The sequence below is a fragment of the Trichosurus vulpecula genome, chromosome 1, assembly GCF_011100635.1.
Source record: "Trichosurus vulpecula isolate mTriVul1 chromosome 1, mTriVul1.pri, whole genome shotgun sequence".
NCBI lineage: Eukaryota > Metazoa > Chordata > Mammalia > Diprotodontia > Phalangeridae > Trichosurus > Trichosurus vulpecula.
Window position 1 is genome coordinate 205,304,801 of NC_050573.1, and position 15,727 is coordinate 205,320,527.

A 15,727-nucleotide genomic window follows, 5' to 3' on the forward strand; every position below is an offset into this window, starting at 1 on the left:
GTGGAGGGAAAATGAGACAACGTTAGGGGCTGAGGCACAAAACACTACTAGGGTTCAGGACGTCCCTCACACAGAGAATGGGAGATGGTTACATGATCAGACAAGGGCTCGACCCATACAAAGGAGGAAGACAGAAACCCAAGGTGATGATTCAGTTACAAGGGAAATTCAGGAAGATTTCTCACCGCAAGAGGTCACAGATATTTTGAGTAGATTCAGCCAAAGAACAGGAGAACCATTAAGTAAGACTCAGTGATCAAGGGGCCAGTGGAATATCAGTAGATAGGACAGACTGTATGAGATTCATAGGTATCAGCCATGATCCTCTAGTTCAACAAGCTTTTAGGGAACATCATCAGCAATGAGATGGTGATAGCAGGACTACTCTGTTGGCGTTAGCCACTGTGGGATGCAATAAGAGATATGCTACTGATTCTATGTGGCCCGCTGAGCACAGACCCTGGTATTCACTTAGAGATTGTATCATGAGACTAAAGGAGGAGGTAATGAAGACTGCTATCATGATAGGAACTGCAGACAAATATTACAATGATCCAATGGGACTGCCTCATAGGAATTTAATAATTAGGACAGCTCCCTCTGCTTATAAACAACTAATTTTGAATTTGTTACTTGTGGAAGTAGGGAGCCATCTTACAACAGTGATAAATAAGATTTTACAGTTACATGACTTAGGAGACTGGGGAAGGGATAGATCTCCTCGAGAGAGAGGGGTGAATAACCAGCAAACTTGGCGCCAACATAGAGTAACAAGAAAAGAAATGTTTACTGCTCTATTGAGAGCAGGGGTAGGTTTTGAAATGATAGATGGCATTCCAACCAATGAATTGTACAGAATGTACTGAGATAAAGGACTCGATAACAGAAGAAATAGGGAAATAAGAACTGCTCCTGCAAACCCACAAGCCACTCAGAGGGAAGGTGACCTTGTGTGATTAACGGATGAAAACTTGTACATCTGGGGAAAGGCTGAGAGGGCAATCCTAGTCTCTACCTAGGATGGGATCCTCTTAGTTTAGTTTTCCCATTGTGTTTCCTTGTACATCTGGGGAAAGGCTGAGAGGACAATCTTAGTCTCTATCTAGGGTGGGATCCTCTTGGCTTCCTCATTATGTTCCTTTTGAAAAGAAACATTTCCCACCTGAGTTTGGCTCTGATGTTGGATCTTTGCATAACTGAAATCTCAACCAAACTTGAGATGATTTTATTTGAAGGATAATAGTCTGTACTTGCCTACTCTTTTTGTCCTTTGTTTTGGCTAACGTTGTTGCTAGTTCTGTTTCCTTTAGGCTTAAGCACCCTACACTTTCCGGTGACTGCCTAAGCATGTAGCATTCTTGGAATTCCTGCCAGCTCGTTAAAGAACTGACCTCTGGAATGGGACTTTTTGGGGCAGGGACACCTCTACATCCAATTTCAGCAAGAAGAAGCTATGGAAAATGACACCTTCACCCCTTACCCCAAAATTTTGAGCCCCAATCGTTCGAGGGGGGTGGGAATGATGATAGTGTTCTATGTACTTATTTTGTGTTATCCTTGCTATGTTGTTTTATTGTTATGATATTATTGATCCTATGTAATGGGTACAAGGATCTAGGGGTGGACATTTGAACTATTAATAATTATTTTTGGGATGATTGATTGAAGAGATTATCTTGCTGGGACCTAGGGGTGGATCACATTTGAATCATAAACCAATATTTAGGAATGTCACCAAATGATATGTTTTGCTTTATTATGAATGATATGTTTTAGTTTCCTTTGTAATTGGATCACAATGTATGTTCTAGGATACATGGCTGATTAGATGTATCCTAGAACAAAGGGTGGAGAAGTGTGTTGGTAACCAAAAATGGGCTCCTTAGCACTTAGTCAACAAGCGCCCTTGACTAGTTTGGCTTTTTCCCCTGAACTGAATGCTGTTTGTACATTGGATTGGAGTAAGCTTGTCAGCGCCTTCACCTTGCTTCCCTTGCTTAAGCTGATCGAAAGAACCTGTGCTTTCCCAGTCAACCCCTTCACCTTGCTTAAGCAGATCGAAAGAACCTGTACTTTCCCCAGCGTACCTTACACCCCCGCAGAAGCTGGATGGTTAAAAACAGCTTCCGTTGGAGCCAGAGGCTGCTACAGCTACAGCCACAGCCGAAGCTGAAGCAGGAGCTGCCGGTAGCAGAGCTGACCTATGGGAGGAAGCTGAACAAGGACCTGAGGCCAGTGGGTAACCTTTTTACCACAGAGGGGAAGCATGTATATGATTTTGCTGTACACCATCACGCTTCTCCGTGGCCTCCTAGTTACTCTTGTGCAGCGTACTTATTGGGCCTGGAAGCTTTTGATCAATATGTCAAAATGGGGATGCTGGTTCATGGGTTGGTTACTGTGGAGCCTAAATATATGCTTTGATTCTTCTGCCTCTTATCTTGAGAATTTCTTATATCCAGCGGTTCTGAACCTTTCAGACATATATATGATCCTCTTTGAGATTATAAACTCTGCCCTCCTAATACAATCCCACTGCTTCTTCAGCCCAAGAAAATGATCCTATGGCCTGGGCTACATGGGTCCACAGTTGTGATTACAGCTCCCAGTGTATGCACCCAACACCTGCTACTTCACTACTTGCCTGTCACCACAAGACTTTGTGGTAGATAAAAATGATAAAACAGTGTGGGTGGTGTCTTTTGACTTAAGGATAAATTAGATTTAAGTAAAGCAGAGTTGCGTAGTCATTGGCCTCTTTCTTCTAGAGCCATCAGAGTCCAGAGGCTAGACAAACATCAAGACGGTTGAGAATGGCTTGGGATGCAGTGGATGACCTTGGTATCTTCAGTGTCTGACCAAGAGCTCTAAGCACTCCATACCACCTGCTTCAGCCAATGGCCATTAGAACAAACTGTTCTCATCTGCCCATTCTGCTGGAGTAAGTCTTCACACGCTTGGAGTAGACACCCTCCTAACTCACTGATGGGTCTGAGACCCCTCATTTACCCTTGACCTGGTTTGGTCCATCTGTCAAAATGGTGTCCGGGAGCTGCTGCACATGCTACAGCTTCTTGGAGCCACAGGTGAGAGTTGGGTGAATCGGGTAGAAAGCAACCCTGAAAAGTTCAGCAGTCCTTACACCAGAGGTACTAATCTTCCCTGAACAACCTACATCCCTCAAGGAGCTTGTATTCTAATGGTGGAAGACAACACATAAAAGGGAGCTAGAAAGTGGGGAGAGGGAAATAAAGGACCCCACAAGGAGGAATGGTAACTAAGTCTATAGAGACAGTAGTGCAAACTGATGGGGAAGAAAGCATGGACAAGCCTGGGCCTGCTGCTAAAATAGAGGCCCCCTACAAGGAACTTACCAAAAAGAGAAGGTGCCTGGCATGGTGGAGGGATATTCCAGGGCATAAATGATAGAAGGATTAGGGGACAAGAGATTAAAGAGTATAGGATAGTGCATCACTGAATTGTTTAATTATAGGATTGTGACTAAAGGGAAGAAAGACTAGGGCAAGAAATGATAGACTGGGAGAAACAGGTGGTAGAGGGATTCAAAGTCATGTTGAGATTGAAGAACATGTTTATGAACAGTGATACAAAGGCAGATATTATGGTTAGAGATATTAGATTGTGAGCACCTTGAGGGTAGGCACTGTCTTTTGCCTTCTTTTGCACCACCAGTACTTAGCACAGTGCTCTGTTGTTTTCTTGCCTTTTCCCTACTCTCTCAAATCCTATTAAGACAGATGAATATGCAAACAAGTGCTAGCAATTATTAAACTGATAAACCTCCTTTTCACCTTCTCAACTGACATCATCCTTCTACCACTATCCCCTCCTTCACCTCTGTCTTCCAATAAGAGGTGGCTTTTCTCCTTACCAAGGCAAACCTCTCTCCATTTACAAGTAATCCCATTCCATCCCATCTTCTCCAGAAGATTGTCCCCCCTTTCATTCCCACTTTCTCACTAATATTCACTTTCTCCCAATCTACTGGCTCCTTCCCTACTGCTTACAAATATGTCTATGTCTCTTTCATCCTCAAAAAACCCTCACTTGTGCCACCCATTCCCACTAGCTATCACTCTGTATCTCTCCTCCCTTTAATGGCTAAACTTGAGAATGCTGATTTTAGTCAGTACCTGTACTTCTTTTCCTTTCTCTCTCTTCTGGACTGCACTCTGGTTTCCAGCCACATCATTTAACTGAAAATGCTAACACCAAGGTTACCAATGATCTTTCAATGGCTTTTCTTAATCCTCATCCTTCTGGACCTCTTTGAAGCCTTTGACACTATCCATCACACTCTTCTTCATACTTTCTTCTCTCTAGGTTTTTGAGACACTGCTCTCTCCTACCCATCTCAGTCTCTTTTGCTCCTCTGCTCATCTGGGTCACTCCTGCAAATAATGAGTATTCCCCAAGGCTCTATCCTGAGCCTGCTTCTCTTCTCTCTCATACTATACTTATTGATCTCATCGGTTCTCATGTATTCAATTATCATCTCTAGGTTGATGGTTTTTAGATTAATTTATCCAACCCTAACTTCTGTCCTAAATTCCAGACTCCCATCTCCAACTACCTATTAGGCATTTCAAAATTAATATGTCCAAAATGGAATTTATCTTTCCTCCCAAGCCCTCCCTATTTTTGAACTTTCCTAGTGGCAACAGAAGGCACCACCACGATCCCAAGCACCCAAACTCCCAACCTAGGTGTCACCCTTAACTTTTTACTCTCTCTCAATGTACTTCATCTAATATTGTCAAATCCTATCTATGTTACCTTTACAATGTCTCTCATATACTTCCCTTTTTCTCCTCTGACACTGAAGCCTCATCTCAGCCTTGTTTCCTCCACTATAGTCCATCTTCCATTCAGCTATCAAAACGGTTTTCAAGTGAAGTTCTAACTACATCAACTCCCTCACCCCTTTCAATCAACTCCACCGGCTCCCTGTTGTCTCTAGGATCAAATACAAAATCTTGTTTGGCTTTTAAAGCCCCTTATTACTTGGGTCCTTCCCACTTTTCCAGTCTTCTTTCCCCTTATTCTCTACCATGTACTCTGTGATCTAGTGACACTGGCCTCTTGGCTGTGCCTGGCACAAGATACTCTTATCTTTTTACTCTGGGTATTTTCACTGTCTGTTCCCCATATCCCCATATCTTCTCCCTCATCTCCCTGGCTTCCTTGGCTTTCTTTAAGCCTCAGCTAAAGTTCCACCTACAAGAAGCCTTTCCCAGAACTCCTTAATCTTAAAGTGTTTCCTCTAGAAAATTTTCTAAATGTCTCAAATGTCAGTGGTAGATTATGCAGAATTTTTAAAAATCTTCTTTCATTTATAGTTAGCTATAAGACCTATTTGTTGGACAATTTTACCTAAAAATCTCCGATTTACTCTATATCTTGCTTGTACATGACTGCGTGATTTCTCCCTCATTAGACTGAGTTCCTTGAGGGTAGGAATTGTTTTTGCCTTTCTTGGAACGCCAACCTGGGTTTCTTTGAACCTGGACACAGTGACTGGCACATAATAGGTACTTAAATGCTTATTATTGACTTAATATAAAACTTTTAACAGTGATGATAACTTTGTGGAAGTCAAAAGAAACCTGCCAAACATATTTGAATTTTATTTAACTAAAGAACTGTATGCATTCCATTCATGTGCTAGTTGCCATATAACCATGTTTAATTAAACAAATATAGAGTGATAGCTATGGGGGACAGATGGAACACCTGCCTCCAGGTTCAAAGAAACTAGGTTGGGATTCCAAGAAAGGCAAATACAATTCCTACCCTCAAAGAACTCATAGTCTAATGAGGGAGAAATCACACAATCAGGAGGGTTTTTTGAATATGAAAGAGACATAAGCATGTGTGAAAGCAACAGGGAAGGAACCAGTAGACAGGGAAAGAATGAAGATTAGTGAGAAAGTGGGAATGATAGGGGAGACAATCTTCTGGAAAAAAATGGGATGGAATGGAATTACCTGTAAGTGGACTGGGGTTCACCTAGGGAAAGAGAAAAGCCACTTTTTATTGTGAGACAGAGGTGAAGGAGGGGATAGTGGTAGAAGGATGATGTCAGATGAGAAGGTGAAAAGGAGGTTTATCGGTTTAATAACTGGCTATCACTTGTTTACACGTTCATCTAAACTGAGATTTGAGAGAGTAGGGAAAATGACAAGACAGAAAAGAGAAGAAGACAAGAAATTATGTAGGATTAGTCAAATTGTGGCTTGCTTGTTTCCTAAAACAAAAGGTCACACTCTATTTTTGAGGATAAGTAAGTGTAACACAATACACAAGGAAATAGGATTTAATCACTCTGGCATCGCAAAAAAAAAAAATCACTGTAAATGATCATATAATACATAAAGTTAGGTCATAAATACATAAAGATGGCCAAAATGAGCACACTGGCTGCCCCATCAGAGTAATGTAGTAGGTACAGTATTAGTCTTTAGGTAACAAAGACCTGGGCTGGGTGTGGCAGCCAAAGCCTATAATCCCAGTCGTGGGAGTAACTCCTTGAGCCCAGGAGTTTTGAGCTTTGGTGTAAGCTGACTGCATGTCTATAGCAAGTCTGGCACCAAGATAGTGAGACCATAAGAATGGGGGACTACCAGGCTCCTAAACAGGTATGAACTGGCCCAGGTTGGAAATGGATCAGGTCAAAGCTCCCACGTTCATCAATCAATAAATATTTTTTAAGCATCTACTATTTTCCAGGCACTGTGCTAAATATCGTGGATACAAAAAGAGGCAAAAGACAGTCCCTGTCTTCAAAGAGCTTATAATCTAGTGGGGGAGAGAACATAAAAATACACACACATACACATATATACAAAGCAAGCTATATACAAGATAAGTAGTAAATAATTAACAGAGGGGAAGCACTAGAATTAAGAAGGGATAGGAAAGGCTTCTTTGTAAAAGATAGAATCAGAAATGGGATCCAGCCAGTGAGTGATCCCTGTGCTTCCAGCCTAATTAAAATAAAATGACCCATTATCCAGAAAAAAAAGAACAAGAAAGCACTGTGTTTGAATCTTGTCTCTGATATTAACTATGTAATCATGGATAATCAGGTAACCTTTCCAAGACTCAGGTCCTTATTTGTAAAGTAGAAATGATACCTGTAATTTCTACTTTGCAAGGTTGTTGTGATCTTCAAGTAAGAAAATTTCTGTAAAGTGCTTTGCAGAATTTAAGGTGTTATCTGAATGTTAATTGCTATTATAATAAGAAGTAGTAACTGTAAGAAACGGGGAGGGCGGGGAGGAGTTTTGTTTCCACAGAACTGAAGGTGTAACTTTCCCCCTCTCCCACCCCAGCTTTAGCAGAAACCAGGCCTCAGGTTGGTCAGGTAAAAGGTCAGAGGCTGGTACGCATGATTAAACGAGCCATTTGAGAAGGGCATGAGGTAGGCAGTCAGGGGGTTGTATCTGGCCAATGAAGAGCCTGGCAGGAGATTCAAGGTGAGGGTCTATTAAAGGACTGGCATCCATCTGAGTCCTTTGTACTTTCTCCTGTACTCTGTTTCGGGGAGGTACCCATTTATTCAGGGGGAATAAATGTAAATTATAATTAAAACATCCCTGGCTTCCCAACAAGTCTTTAGACAATGTAAGTATGTTTCTAACAGTAACTCTAGGTGAACATAGCCTGTGACTAAAAACTAGTATTTAATGAAATTAAAAGAAATAGAAGAGAATATATGACTGCATTTAGAAACAAATTAGATCTAGGACCAACATATAAAACAATGGTGCTAGGATAGGTAAGAGATATTAAAGAAAATCTTAGAGGTAGTGGTTTTCATAAGGATATGTGAAAAGCCTTTCTCCTATCAATTTGAAGTAGACAGTGCAGTATATTTCCATCTCTCCACAATCCTCTGGGAGGTTATATCCATACTAAAACATTAAAAAGAAAGTACATGCTTTTGAGAGACAGTAAACATCGATCAAATTAGGAACATGGAACAAAACATAAATATTCCTTACCAGACTATCCCAATGTATCTGAAAATCTTCACGTGACCGAAAAGGACAATCAGGGGGAACAGTATGAAGAATACTTGTTATTTGTCCCATTTTCATGCTATGCAAAAATGATATATCATAAGCATCATTAATTAGAAATGGAATACAGTTCCATAAACAAAGTGATTTCTAGCTTAGTTCTAGTAGGCAAAGTAATGTTATTTAGAAAAATTTTACTACTGACTCCAGAAAAAGCAGACATTATAAAAACTCACCAATTCAGACTAATTGGTGGGAAAGAAATCTGAATTAGAAAAAAAAGTCTGTCCTGTACGACATTTTACAAAGAAATCTACGTATATTACAAAGATTATTACAAACTAATATCTAAGAAAGGGTTTCCTGTACAAGTTTTCCCAGTATCTTTTCTGATACACAGAAGAGTATCATTTGTAAATAACCCATTAATTTATATACCAGTAATTCTTTATTTTTGAAGAGGGAGGGATCTAGCCCTGTGATTTAATTAGGATGGATACCTAGGATGGAGTTGATAGAAACTCCCTCCACAAATGAGACTGCAGAAGGCCTCTGTAACATAAACCCTTAAGAAAGTTGCCTGAGAGATTAAGTGAATTGCCCACAATCACAGTTTATATGTGTCTGAGGCAGGATTTGAATACAGGTCTTCCCGACCCCACGCCCAGGCTTCTTAAAATACTCAAAGTATTTTCCTGTAATTTAGTTAATTTTTTTTTTGAGGGGGGAAAGCAGGGCAATTGGCGTTAAGTGACTTGTCCAAAGTCACACAGCTAATAAGTATGTCAAGTGTCTGAGGCCAAATTTGAACTCAGGTCCTCCTGACTCCAGGGCCGGTGCTCTACTCACTGTGCCACCTAGCTGCCCCAATTTTGTTAATTTTTAACCTCATTTATCCTAATTTCTTCAAGAAACTCCTTTAAAAGAATAAAGATTCAGCCTCAACTCAGACCATCCAAATAATCATTAATTCTTAATTAGTAGGACGCAAATTAGTGAGATTTTATTATATCTGAATAAAGCTTTAACAGTTGTCATTTCATGTTATTGTTGTTCAGTCTTTTTTAGTCATGTCCAACTTCCTTTGGGGTTTTCTTGGTAAAGACACTGGAGTAGTTTGCCTTTCCTTCTCTTGCTCATTTTACAGATGAGGAAACAGAGGCAACCGGGGTTAAGTGACTTGCCCAGGGTCACACAGCTAATAAGTGTCTGGGGTTACATTTGAACTCAGGAAGATGAGTCTTCCTGACTCCAGGCATGACATTCTATCCACCTAGCTGCCCTGGAATCATTTTCCAATCTTATATTATTGACAATTCAAGTCTAGAAGCTTCAACTTATAATTTGAGATGCAATCAATTCTGTTATACAAAAATAAACCATGAGTCACTTAGCTTGCAAATGGAATGGGTGTACCTTTTTTTATAGAGAACATTTTTCTATGGTTAGAAAAAAAAGCAAAATAATTTTTGGTAATTAAAACTAACAGCTTTTGTAATAACTTCCTTTGAGGGATATGATGAAAGAAATTAATGAATCTAGTAGATAAATATACCTCTACATACTGATGAAATACCTCATAGAATCTTAGAATTTATGAGTAAGACTTAGAGATCTTAAAGACTAACTAATCCAGACCCCTCATTTTGGATGAGAAAACTGAGCCCCAGATAGGCTATGTCACAGGCAAGACCAGAATCCAGGTTTCTTTTCATTATAACATTCTGTCTTGTTTTGTTTTTTTGATACAATTTTATTTATGACACAATTCACAAATTTTAACCTTATGTATTCTAATTTGCACATATCAAGAAGGGGAAATGAATATTTTTAACCTACTGGAGAATTTAAAAATTGAACTCTTACCTTGGCAAGACATAGCACCAGTTGCTCAAAATAGAGTGCCCCTCAATAATGGCATGTTTGTTACCATCAAAATTCTTTAATATGTTTTCAGAAATTTCAAAGTCATTTAGCTTTCAATAGAAAGAAGACATGTTAATAAACCCCCAAATCAAGTCATTAAAATTAAATCTATAAAAAAAAATAAATAAAAAATAAAAAATAAAAAAAAAAACAAAAAAAAAAATTAAATCTATACATATAATCAGATCCACTCTCACTTCCCAGGTACACCAGTTTAAGTTACCTTGATTCACATATACCTGTGTAATATACTGGGACCAAATCACCTGGCTTCACATTTACTTAGAATAACATGTACCTTCCTCTTTGCCTTCAACCAGAACTCATATACTTGTACCTTTCAGTCAGAATTTAAACTATCTGATAATTCATATGAGGATATGAATGATTAATATGAATAACCCTAGAAGGAAAGCATTTATATTTTGAAATAGGGGCTGTTAGTCAAAACATCTTTAATTGGTGGAACACGTAGGGCAATCTTTTGATATCTGGTGTCTGGAAGAGGAGTGGAGTAATAGGCAGGGTTCTAGAAGTTGTAGAAGTCTTCCTAACTCCTATGTGTATCCACTTCCCATATTCTGATGTTCCTTTTCTCTAGTTTCTCAACCTGCCAATAGTAGTCTCAGGGACATTTTTGTTTATAGATGGCCAGCTTTAGATCGTTATGCATACCTAATCCTAGATCAGTCCCTGAGAAGAAAGATAGTTTTTTGCAGCAGATGCGGTAGAGAGAGAGAAATGGGGGGAAAGGCTTTATGAACAGGGTCACGTATTAGGTCTAATGGACAGAGAAAAGCTGAATCTCTTAATAGAAGACTCGTGTTCTGGGACTAGAGAAGTCAGTTCACATCATTCTTACTGTTTGCCTCTCCTCATCTTTCTAGGACAGGACAAAGGAATGGATAAGATCTCTAAGGCTTCCCTTCCTGTAAGGTCTGGTTTTTCAAAGGGCCTTTAACTGCTTTATGTCTTGGCTCTAGGTAGTGTCTCCTTTCTTCACCGTCTCTAACCTTCTGACACCTCCTTTCCCTCACCCTTCACATAAGAGAAGTACAGAGGAACCGAGACTTGTTTTCCTCCAGGTTCTAGTGATTTAGAGTGTTAGGGGGTCAGCTCTTTCTCAATAACAAAACCTCTCAGAAGAATAGATTATGTAACTCAGAGGTATTTATTGTTGTTCAGTCGTTTTCAATTGTGTCCAACTCTTTATGACCCTATTTGAAGTTTTCTTGGCAAAGATACTGGATTAATTTGCCATTTCCTTCTCCAACTCATTTTACAGATGAGGAAATGAGGCAAAGAGGGTTAAGTGATTTGCCCAGAGCACACAGCTAGTAAATGTCTGAGGCCGGATTTAAATTCAGCAAGATAAATCTCTATCCACTGCACCACTAGCTGCCCCTGTCACATAACAGGTGCTTAATAAATGCTTATTTAACTCTTCACTGACTGTTTATACAACTAACTTGGTACTAAGCATATGTTATCTTGTATTGTTATTTATTTTTTAATGTAGTATGTCCTATGGCAGCTAGGAGGCACAGAAGATAGAGTGCCAAGCCTGGAGTCAGGAAGACTCTTCTTTCTGAGTTCAAATCTGGCCTCAGACACTTACTTGCTGTGTGACCCTGGGCAAGTCATGTAACCCTGTTTGCCTCAGTTTCTTCATCTGTACAATGAGCTGGAGAAGAAAATGGCAAATCACTCCAAATGGGGTCATGAAGAGTCAGACACAACTGAAACGACTCAACATGTCCTAACATGTCCAACCAAACTATAAGTACCTTAAAAACAGAGACCATTTTTCATAAAACTATTATATCCCTAATACTTAGGAGTATATACCACACACAGAAGACACTCAAATATTTGTTGATGACACCTCCATTATACTATTGAAGTCACCAGGCATCTCCTTCTTGCCATCTCTAACAATGTTTTCTCTTTCCATGGCTATTCCAGGGCATACTAATTTTCCCTTCTCTGAACTGCTATAGTATACTTAGTAGGATTGGAAAGGGACTATGTACTATGTATATAAATGTACGCATGCACGCATCAATCAACAAGTATTTATTGAGCATTTACTGGGTGCCAGGAACTGCGTTAAGTAATAGGGATAAAAAGACAACTGTCTGTGCGTGCGAGTATAAGTGTCCATATGTATGTATCTATGTATGTATCTTTGTGTACACATTAAGCCCAATAAAACTTCTTACGTAATAAACTCTTAATGATTTTTTGAAAATCAGAAATCCATGTTTGTTGATGATTTGTCCTAACTGGTCCCTCCTGAAATCCTCTATATTCAATAGCCCAATTTGGGGCATAGCTAATTTGATGGTGGGATCTTTAAACAAACCTAGAGCAATAAAAACAGTAAATATTAATGTATTTTGATGACAAAGCAAAATGAACTTTCTAACTTTCTTAACATTAAACAAACAAAAAATATCACCCTAAAGTAAAACCCAGTAAAAATCACTAAGGCCTAGAAATTGGAATACTTTGGTACCTTTGGTGGTGGTAGTCTAACTGTACAAGCTTCTATGCTGATGCAGAGTTGGTTTTCTGATACATTTATGTCCAAAACTGAAAGTAAAATAAGTACTGCCATTGGTCTCAAATTTTTATCATATCAAATTTTTCTATGCTATAAAAATATGTTAAGTATTTCCAACCTAATAGTAAAACAAAGTGCCCCCCAACAGAAGCTAGGCTAAGAACAATTTTTTGAACGGACATTCCAAAATACATACTAAGGACAGAAAAAGAGGTGAACTGCCCATGTAATGAATGGGAGAGCCGATATAAAAAGGGAATATGATGTAATAAAAGTAGCACTGGATTAGGAATTGGGTTCCTAGGACCTGGGTTCAAATCCTGGTTCAGTCACATGCTACCTGTATGATTTTAGACATGTTACATGAGCTCCAGTCTCTTCACATATAAAATGATGGGAATGGATTATATTCTCTTAATTTCACTTCTAGTTGAAACCTATGATCCTATATTCCAATCACAGCAGATGGACACTCAGTAGTGTGATACACTGATACTCTCAATATTTTGAGGCAGTGAAAGGATTCCAGCACTTTTAGTAGATCTTTTATGGGGATTTGTGAGAAAATATGGACAAAAATCATAGCATATGCAAGGATAGTGATCTGCTTTGGTGGAAAGGATATTCAAATCGATGAAATAGTGAATCCACCAAAGGAAACACAGAACTCAAATAAGTTATATATGATGTTTTAAAAATCTAGGGCTTAAATATTTGAAGTTAGACTACAGACTTAAATTAGAGTGAGAGGAAGAATATGAAAAGTCCCACAGCAAAATAAAGGACTAGTATAAAAATTTCATAAGCCCAAAGTTTGTTATGTGATTGGATAACATGTAGGATGGACTCACCCTAAATATATGGATGTACTCACCAGAAAGTCTTCCTCTGTGCTTTCTAGCTTTTGACCTGAGCTGCCTTTCAAATAGTAAATGAGCCCAGAGGTTATAGTTGGACATTGCAAAATTCACAGAGTCTTTGAGAGCCTCCATCTTTTTTCACTTACAATTAAAATTGCTTTCAATGTCAGTATGAGGAAGCCTTACTTGTCACTTCAGATCCAACCCAGTGGAATTCTCTACTCCTGGATCCAGAGATAGGACACAGCAATTGTTGTTCAACCATTTCAGTTACGTACAACTCTCTGTGAACCCATTTGGGGTTTTCTTGGCAAAGATACCAGAGTAATTTGCCATTTTCTTCTCCAGCTCATTTTATAGATGAGGAACTAAGGCAAACAAGGTTAAGTGACTCACCCAGGGTCACAAAGCTACTACACAACAATGTTTGTGAAATTATGGACTAACAGTGGGGGTGGGGGAGAGGGGGAAACTTGTCCTAATAATACATGTCCACTGAAGGATATGGTTGTGTTATGTGGTTGATCTTGACATTTTAGAACATGTCTCATATTCCAGACAGTTTTTGCCTTTATGAGAAAAGGAAGCATTTGGTTCTTATTAGAAGACAAGTTTTCATTTTTAAAAATATCACTATTATGACAATGCGAACAGGCTCTTAGCTTGTTTCTTCTTGGGACATCATAAAAAACTAAATGTTGCCTAAACCCACTATCCCTAATATGCTAAAATAGAATACAAAAGTGTTTTTCTAATCAGGATAGCTTTTCTTAATCTAATACCTGCCAATCTTTGGGGGAGAATATATTTGCTATCCTATTTCAGATTAAAATGCTAGAAGAAACTCACAAAGCGAAATTTATCATTCTGTTCCACTATAAAAATACAAACCAAAATCACATGAACTCTAAGATGTGTAAAGACGTCTTTTAATAATGGCTAGTCATATTATTTTACCTACTAACATATACTTACCAATAGCATTTTGCCTTCCTCTTTGAGAAAGAAAATCTTTCCCTTAAAAGAAATCCACAGAATATATTGTATTACTATAATTCAAGAATTTTATTGCTGCATATAAAAGTCATCATCTCTGAAATTTTTCACACATAGAAAATAAGGAAAATGCTATAAAATTAATGTGTTATTCAAAGGAATCTTTGAAGATATTTCAAAGGAAAATAAAACCATCCGTACAGTTGATTTAAATCAAAAGTAATATAGAAATATTTAGCCAAATACATAAGAAAGGATATAAAGACTTTTTTTCAACAAAATATTTCCCTGCCAGAAGAGAATATTTAGATAGAATTAGATATTCACTAAGTAAACGTGTATACATTCCTTAGAGTCAGGTCTTAACTATGAGTAAACAGCGTTGAGTAAGCAAAATCGCAATGACTTTAACTTCTTTCTGGACTTTAAAAAAATTGTGAAATGAAACTATACGCTAATATGCTAGTGAATAGATGGTAGAGCAAACTTTGTTACCCCTATTGGAACAAATGTGAAGGAAATAATAGCTTTAAATAGTAGTTTTAAAAAGTAGGAAAAAGTAAAAAGATATAGTGTAAAGAAACTAGAAAACATGACTAACAAATGAATTATTAAATGAGAATGAAACAAATTAAAATTAAATGAAAATTAAATAAAAAATAAATGGTTTTCTTTTGTTGTCGTTGTTACTTGACTATTGGAGGAGAACTCTCTTCATTGTCCTTTTTCAAGTCTTACAAAGGACCAAAAATGAGGGTGTAGGCAGTTAGTTACTCTACAGACTCTTGGTGTTATTATCTCCTGGGAATTATCACTAATATATTTTTTCTATCCACAGCCTTGTTCATCTGAACAAGTTTATTAAGAGGGTTTGCCGGAAGTATCACTTTTGTACCTTAACAGTAAAATCTGAAAATTGTGCTATAGATGATTAGGTCTTTATAATTATGGGAGACATTGTGGGTTTGGAACTATCAAAAGAGTCTGGGGCAAAATTAGAGTTTTGGATAGAATACAGGATGGCACTCATATTGTTGTTGGCTCTGAGTGTCTGCCTGGGACTGACTACATTCAAAGCAACATCCTTTGTAAACAAAATAAACAGAGACAGAGGACAAACCACAAAAATTACTTTAAATTTACTTATTAGCATCCATGATACATTCTACCACCACCACGACCTTCTCTAAAAATTAAGCTTTTCAACAATTGTGGTTTTTTATCTTTGTATTCTTAGTGCCTTGCACATAGCTTGTTGAATGCTTTTAAAAACTGAAATGGCAAACAAAAACAAACTAGAAGGGCTCATGAGCTCAGAAAGGCTCTTAAATTCA

General features: G+C 38.2%; 1 protein-coding gene across 1 annotated transcript in view; it reads right to left on the minus strand.

The window, feature by feature from the left end:
* C1H18orf63 (chromosome 1 C18orf63 homolog) overlaps positions 1-15,727 on the minus strand; it is a 55,888-nt gene that overhangs the window by 11,576 nt on the left and 28,585 nt on the right. The window contains exons 5-9 of the mRNA XM_036742002.1: positions 14,373-14,414; positions 12,490-12,566; positions 9,912-10,021; positions 8,028-8,124; positions 7,852-7,937 (exon numbers count right to left, since the gene is read on the minus strand). Of these exons, the coding sequence (XP_036597897.1) occupies positions 7,852-7,937; positions 8,028-8,124; positions 9,912-10,021; positions 12,490-12,566; positions 14,373-14,414 (412 nt within the window). The remainder of the gene's footprint in view (positions 1-7,851; positions 7,938-8,027; positions 8,125-9,911; positions 10,022-12,489; positions 12,567-14,372; positions 14,415-15,727) is intronic.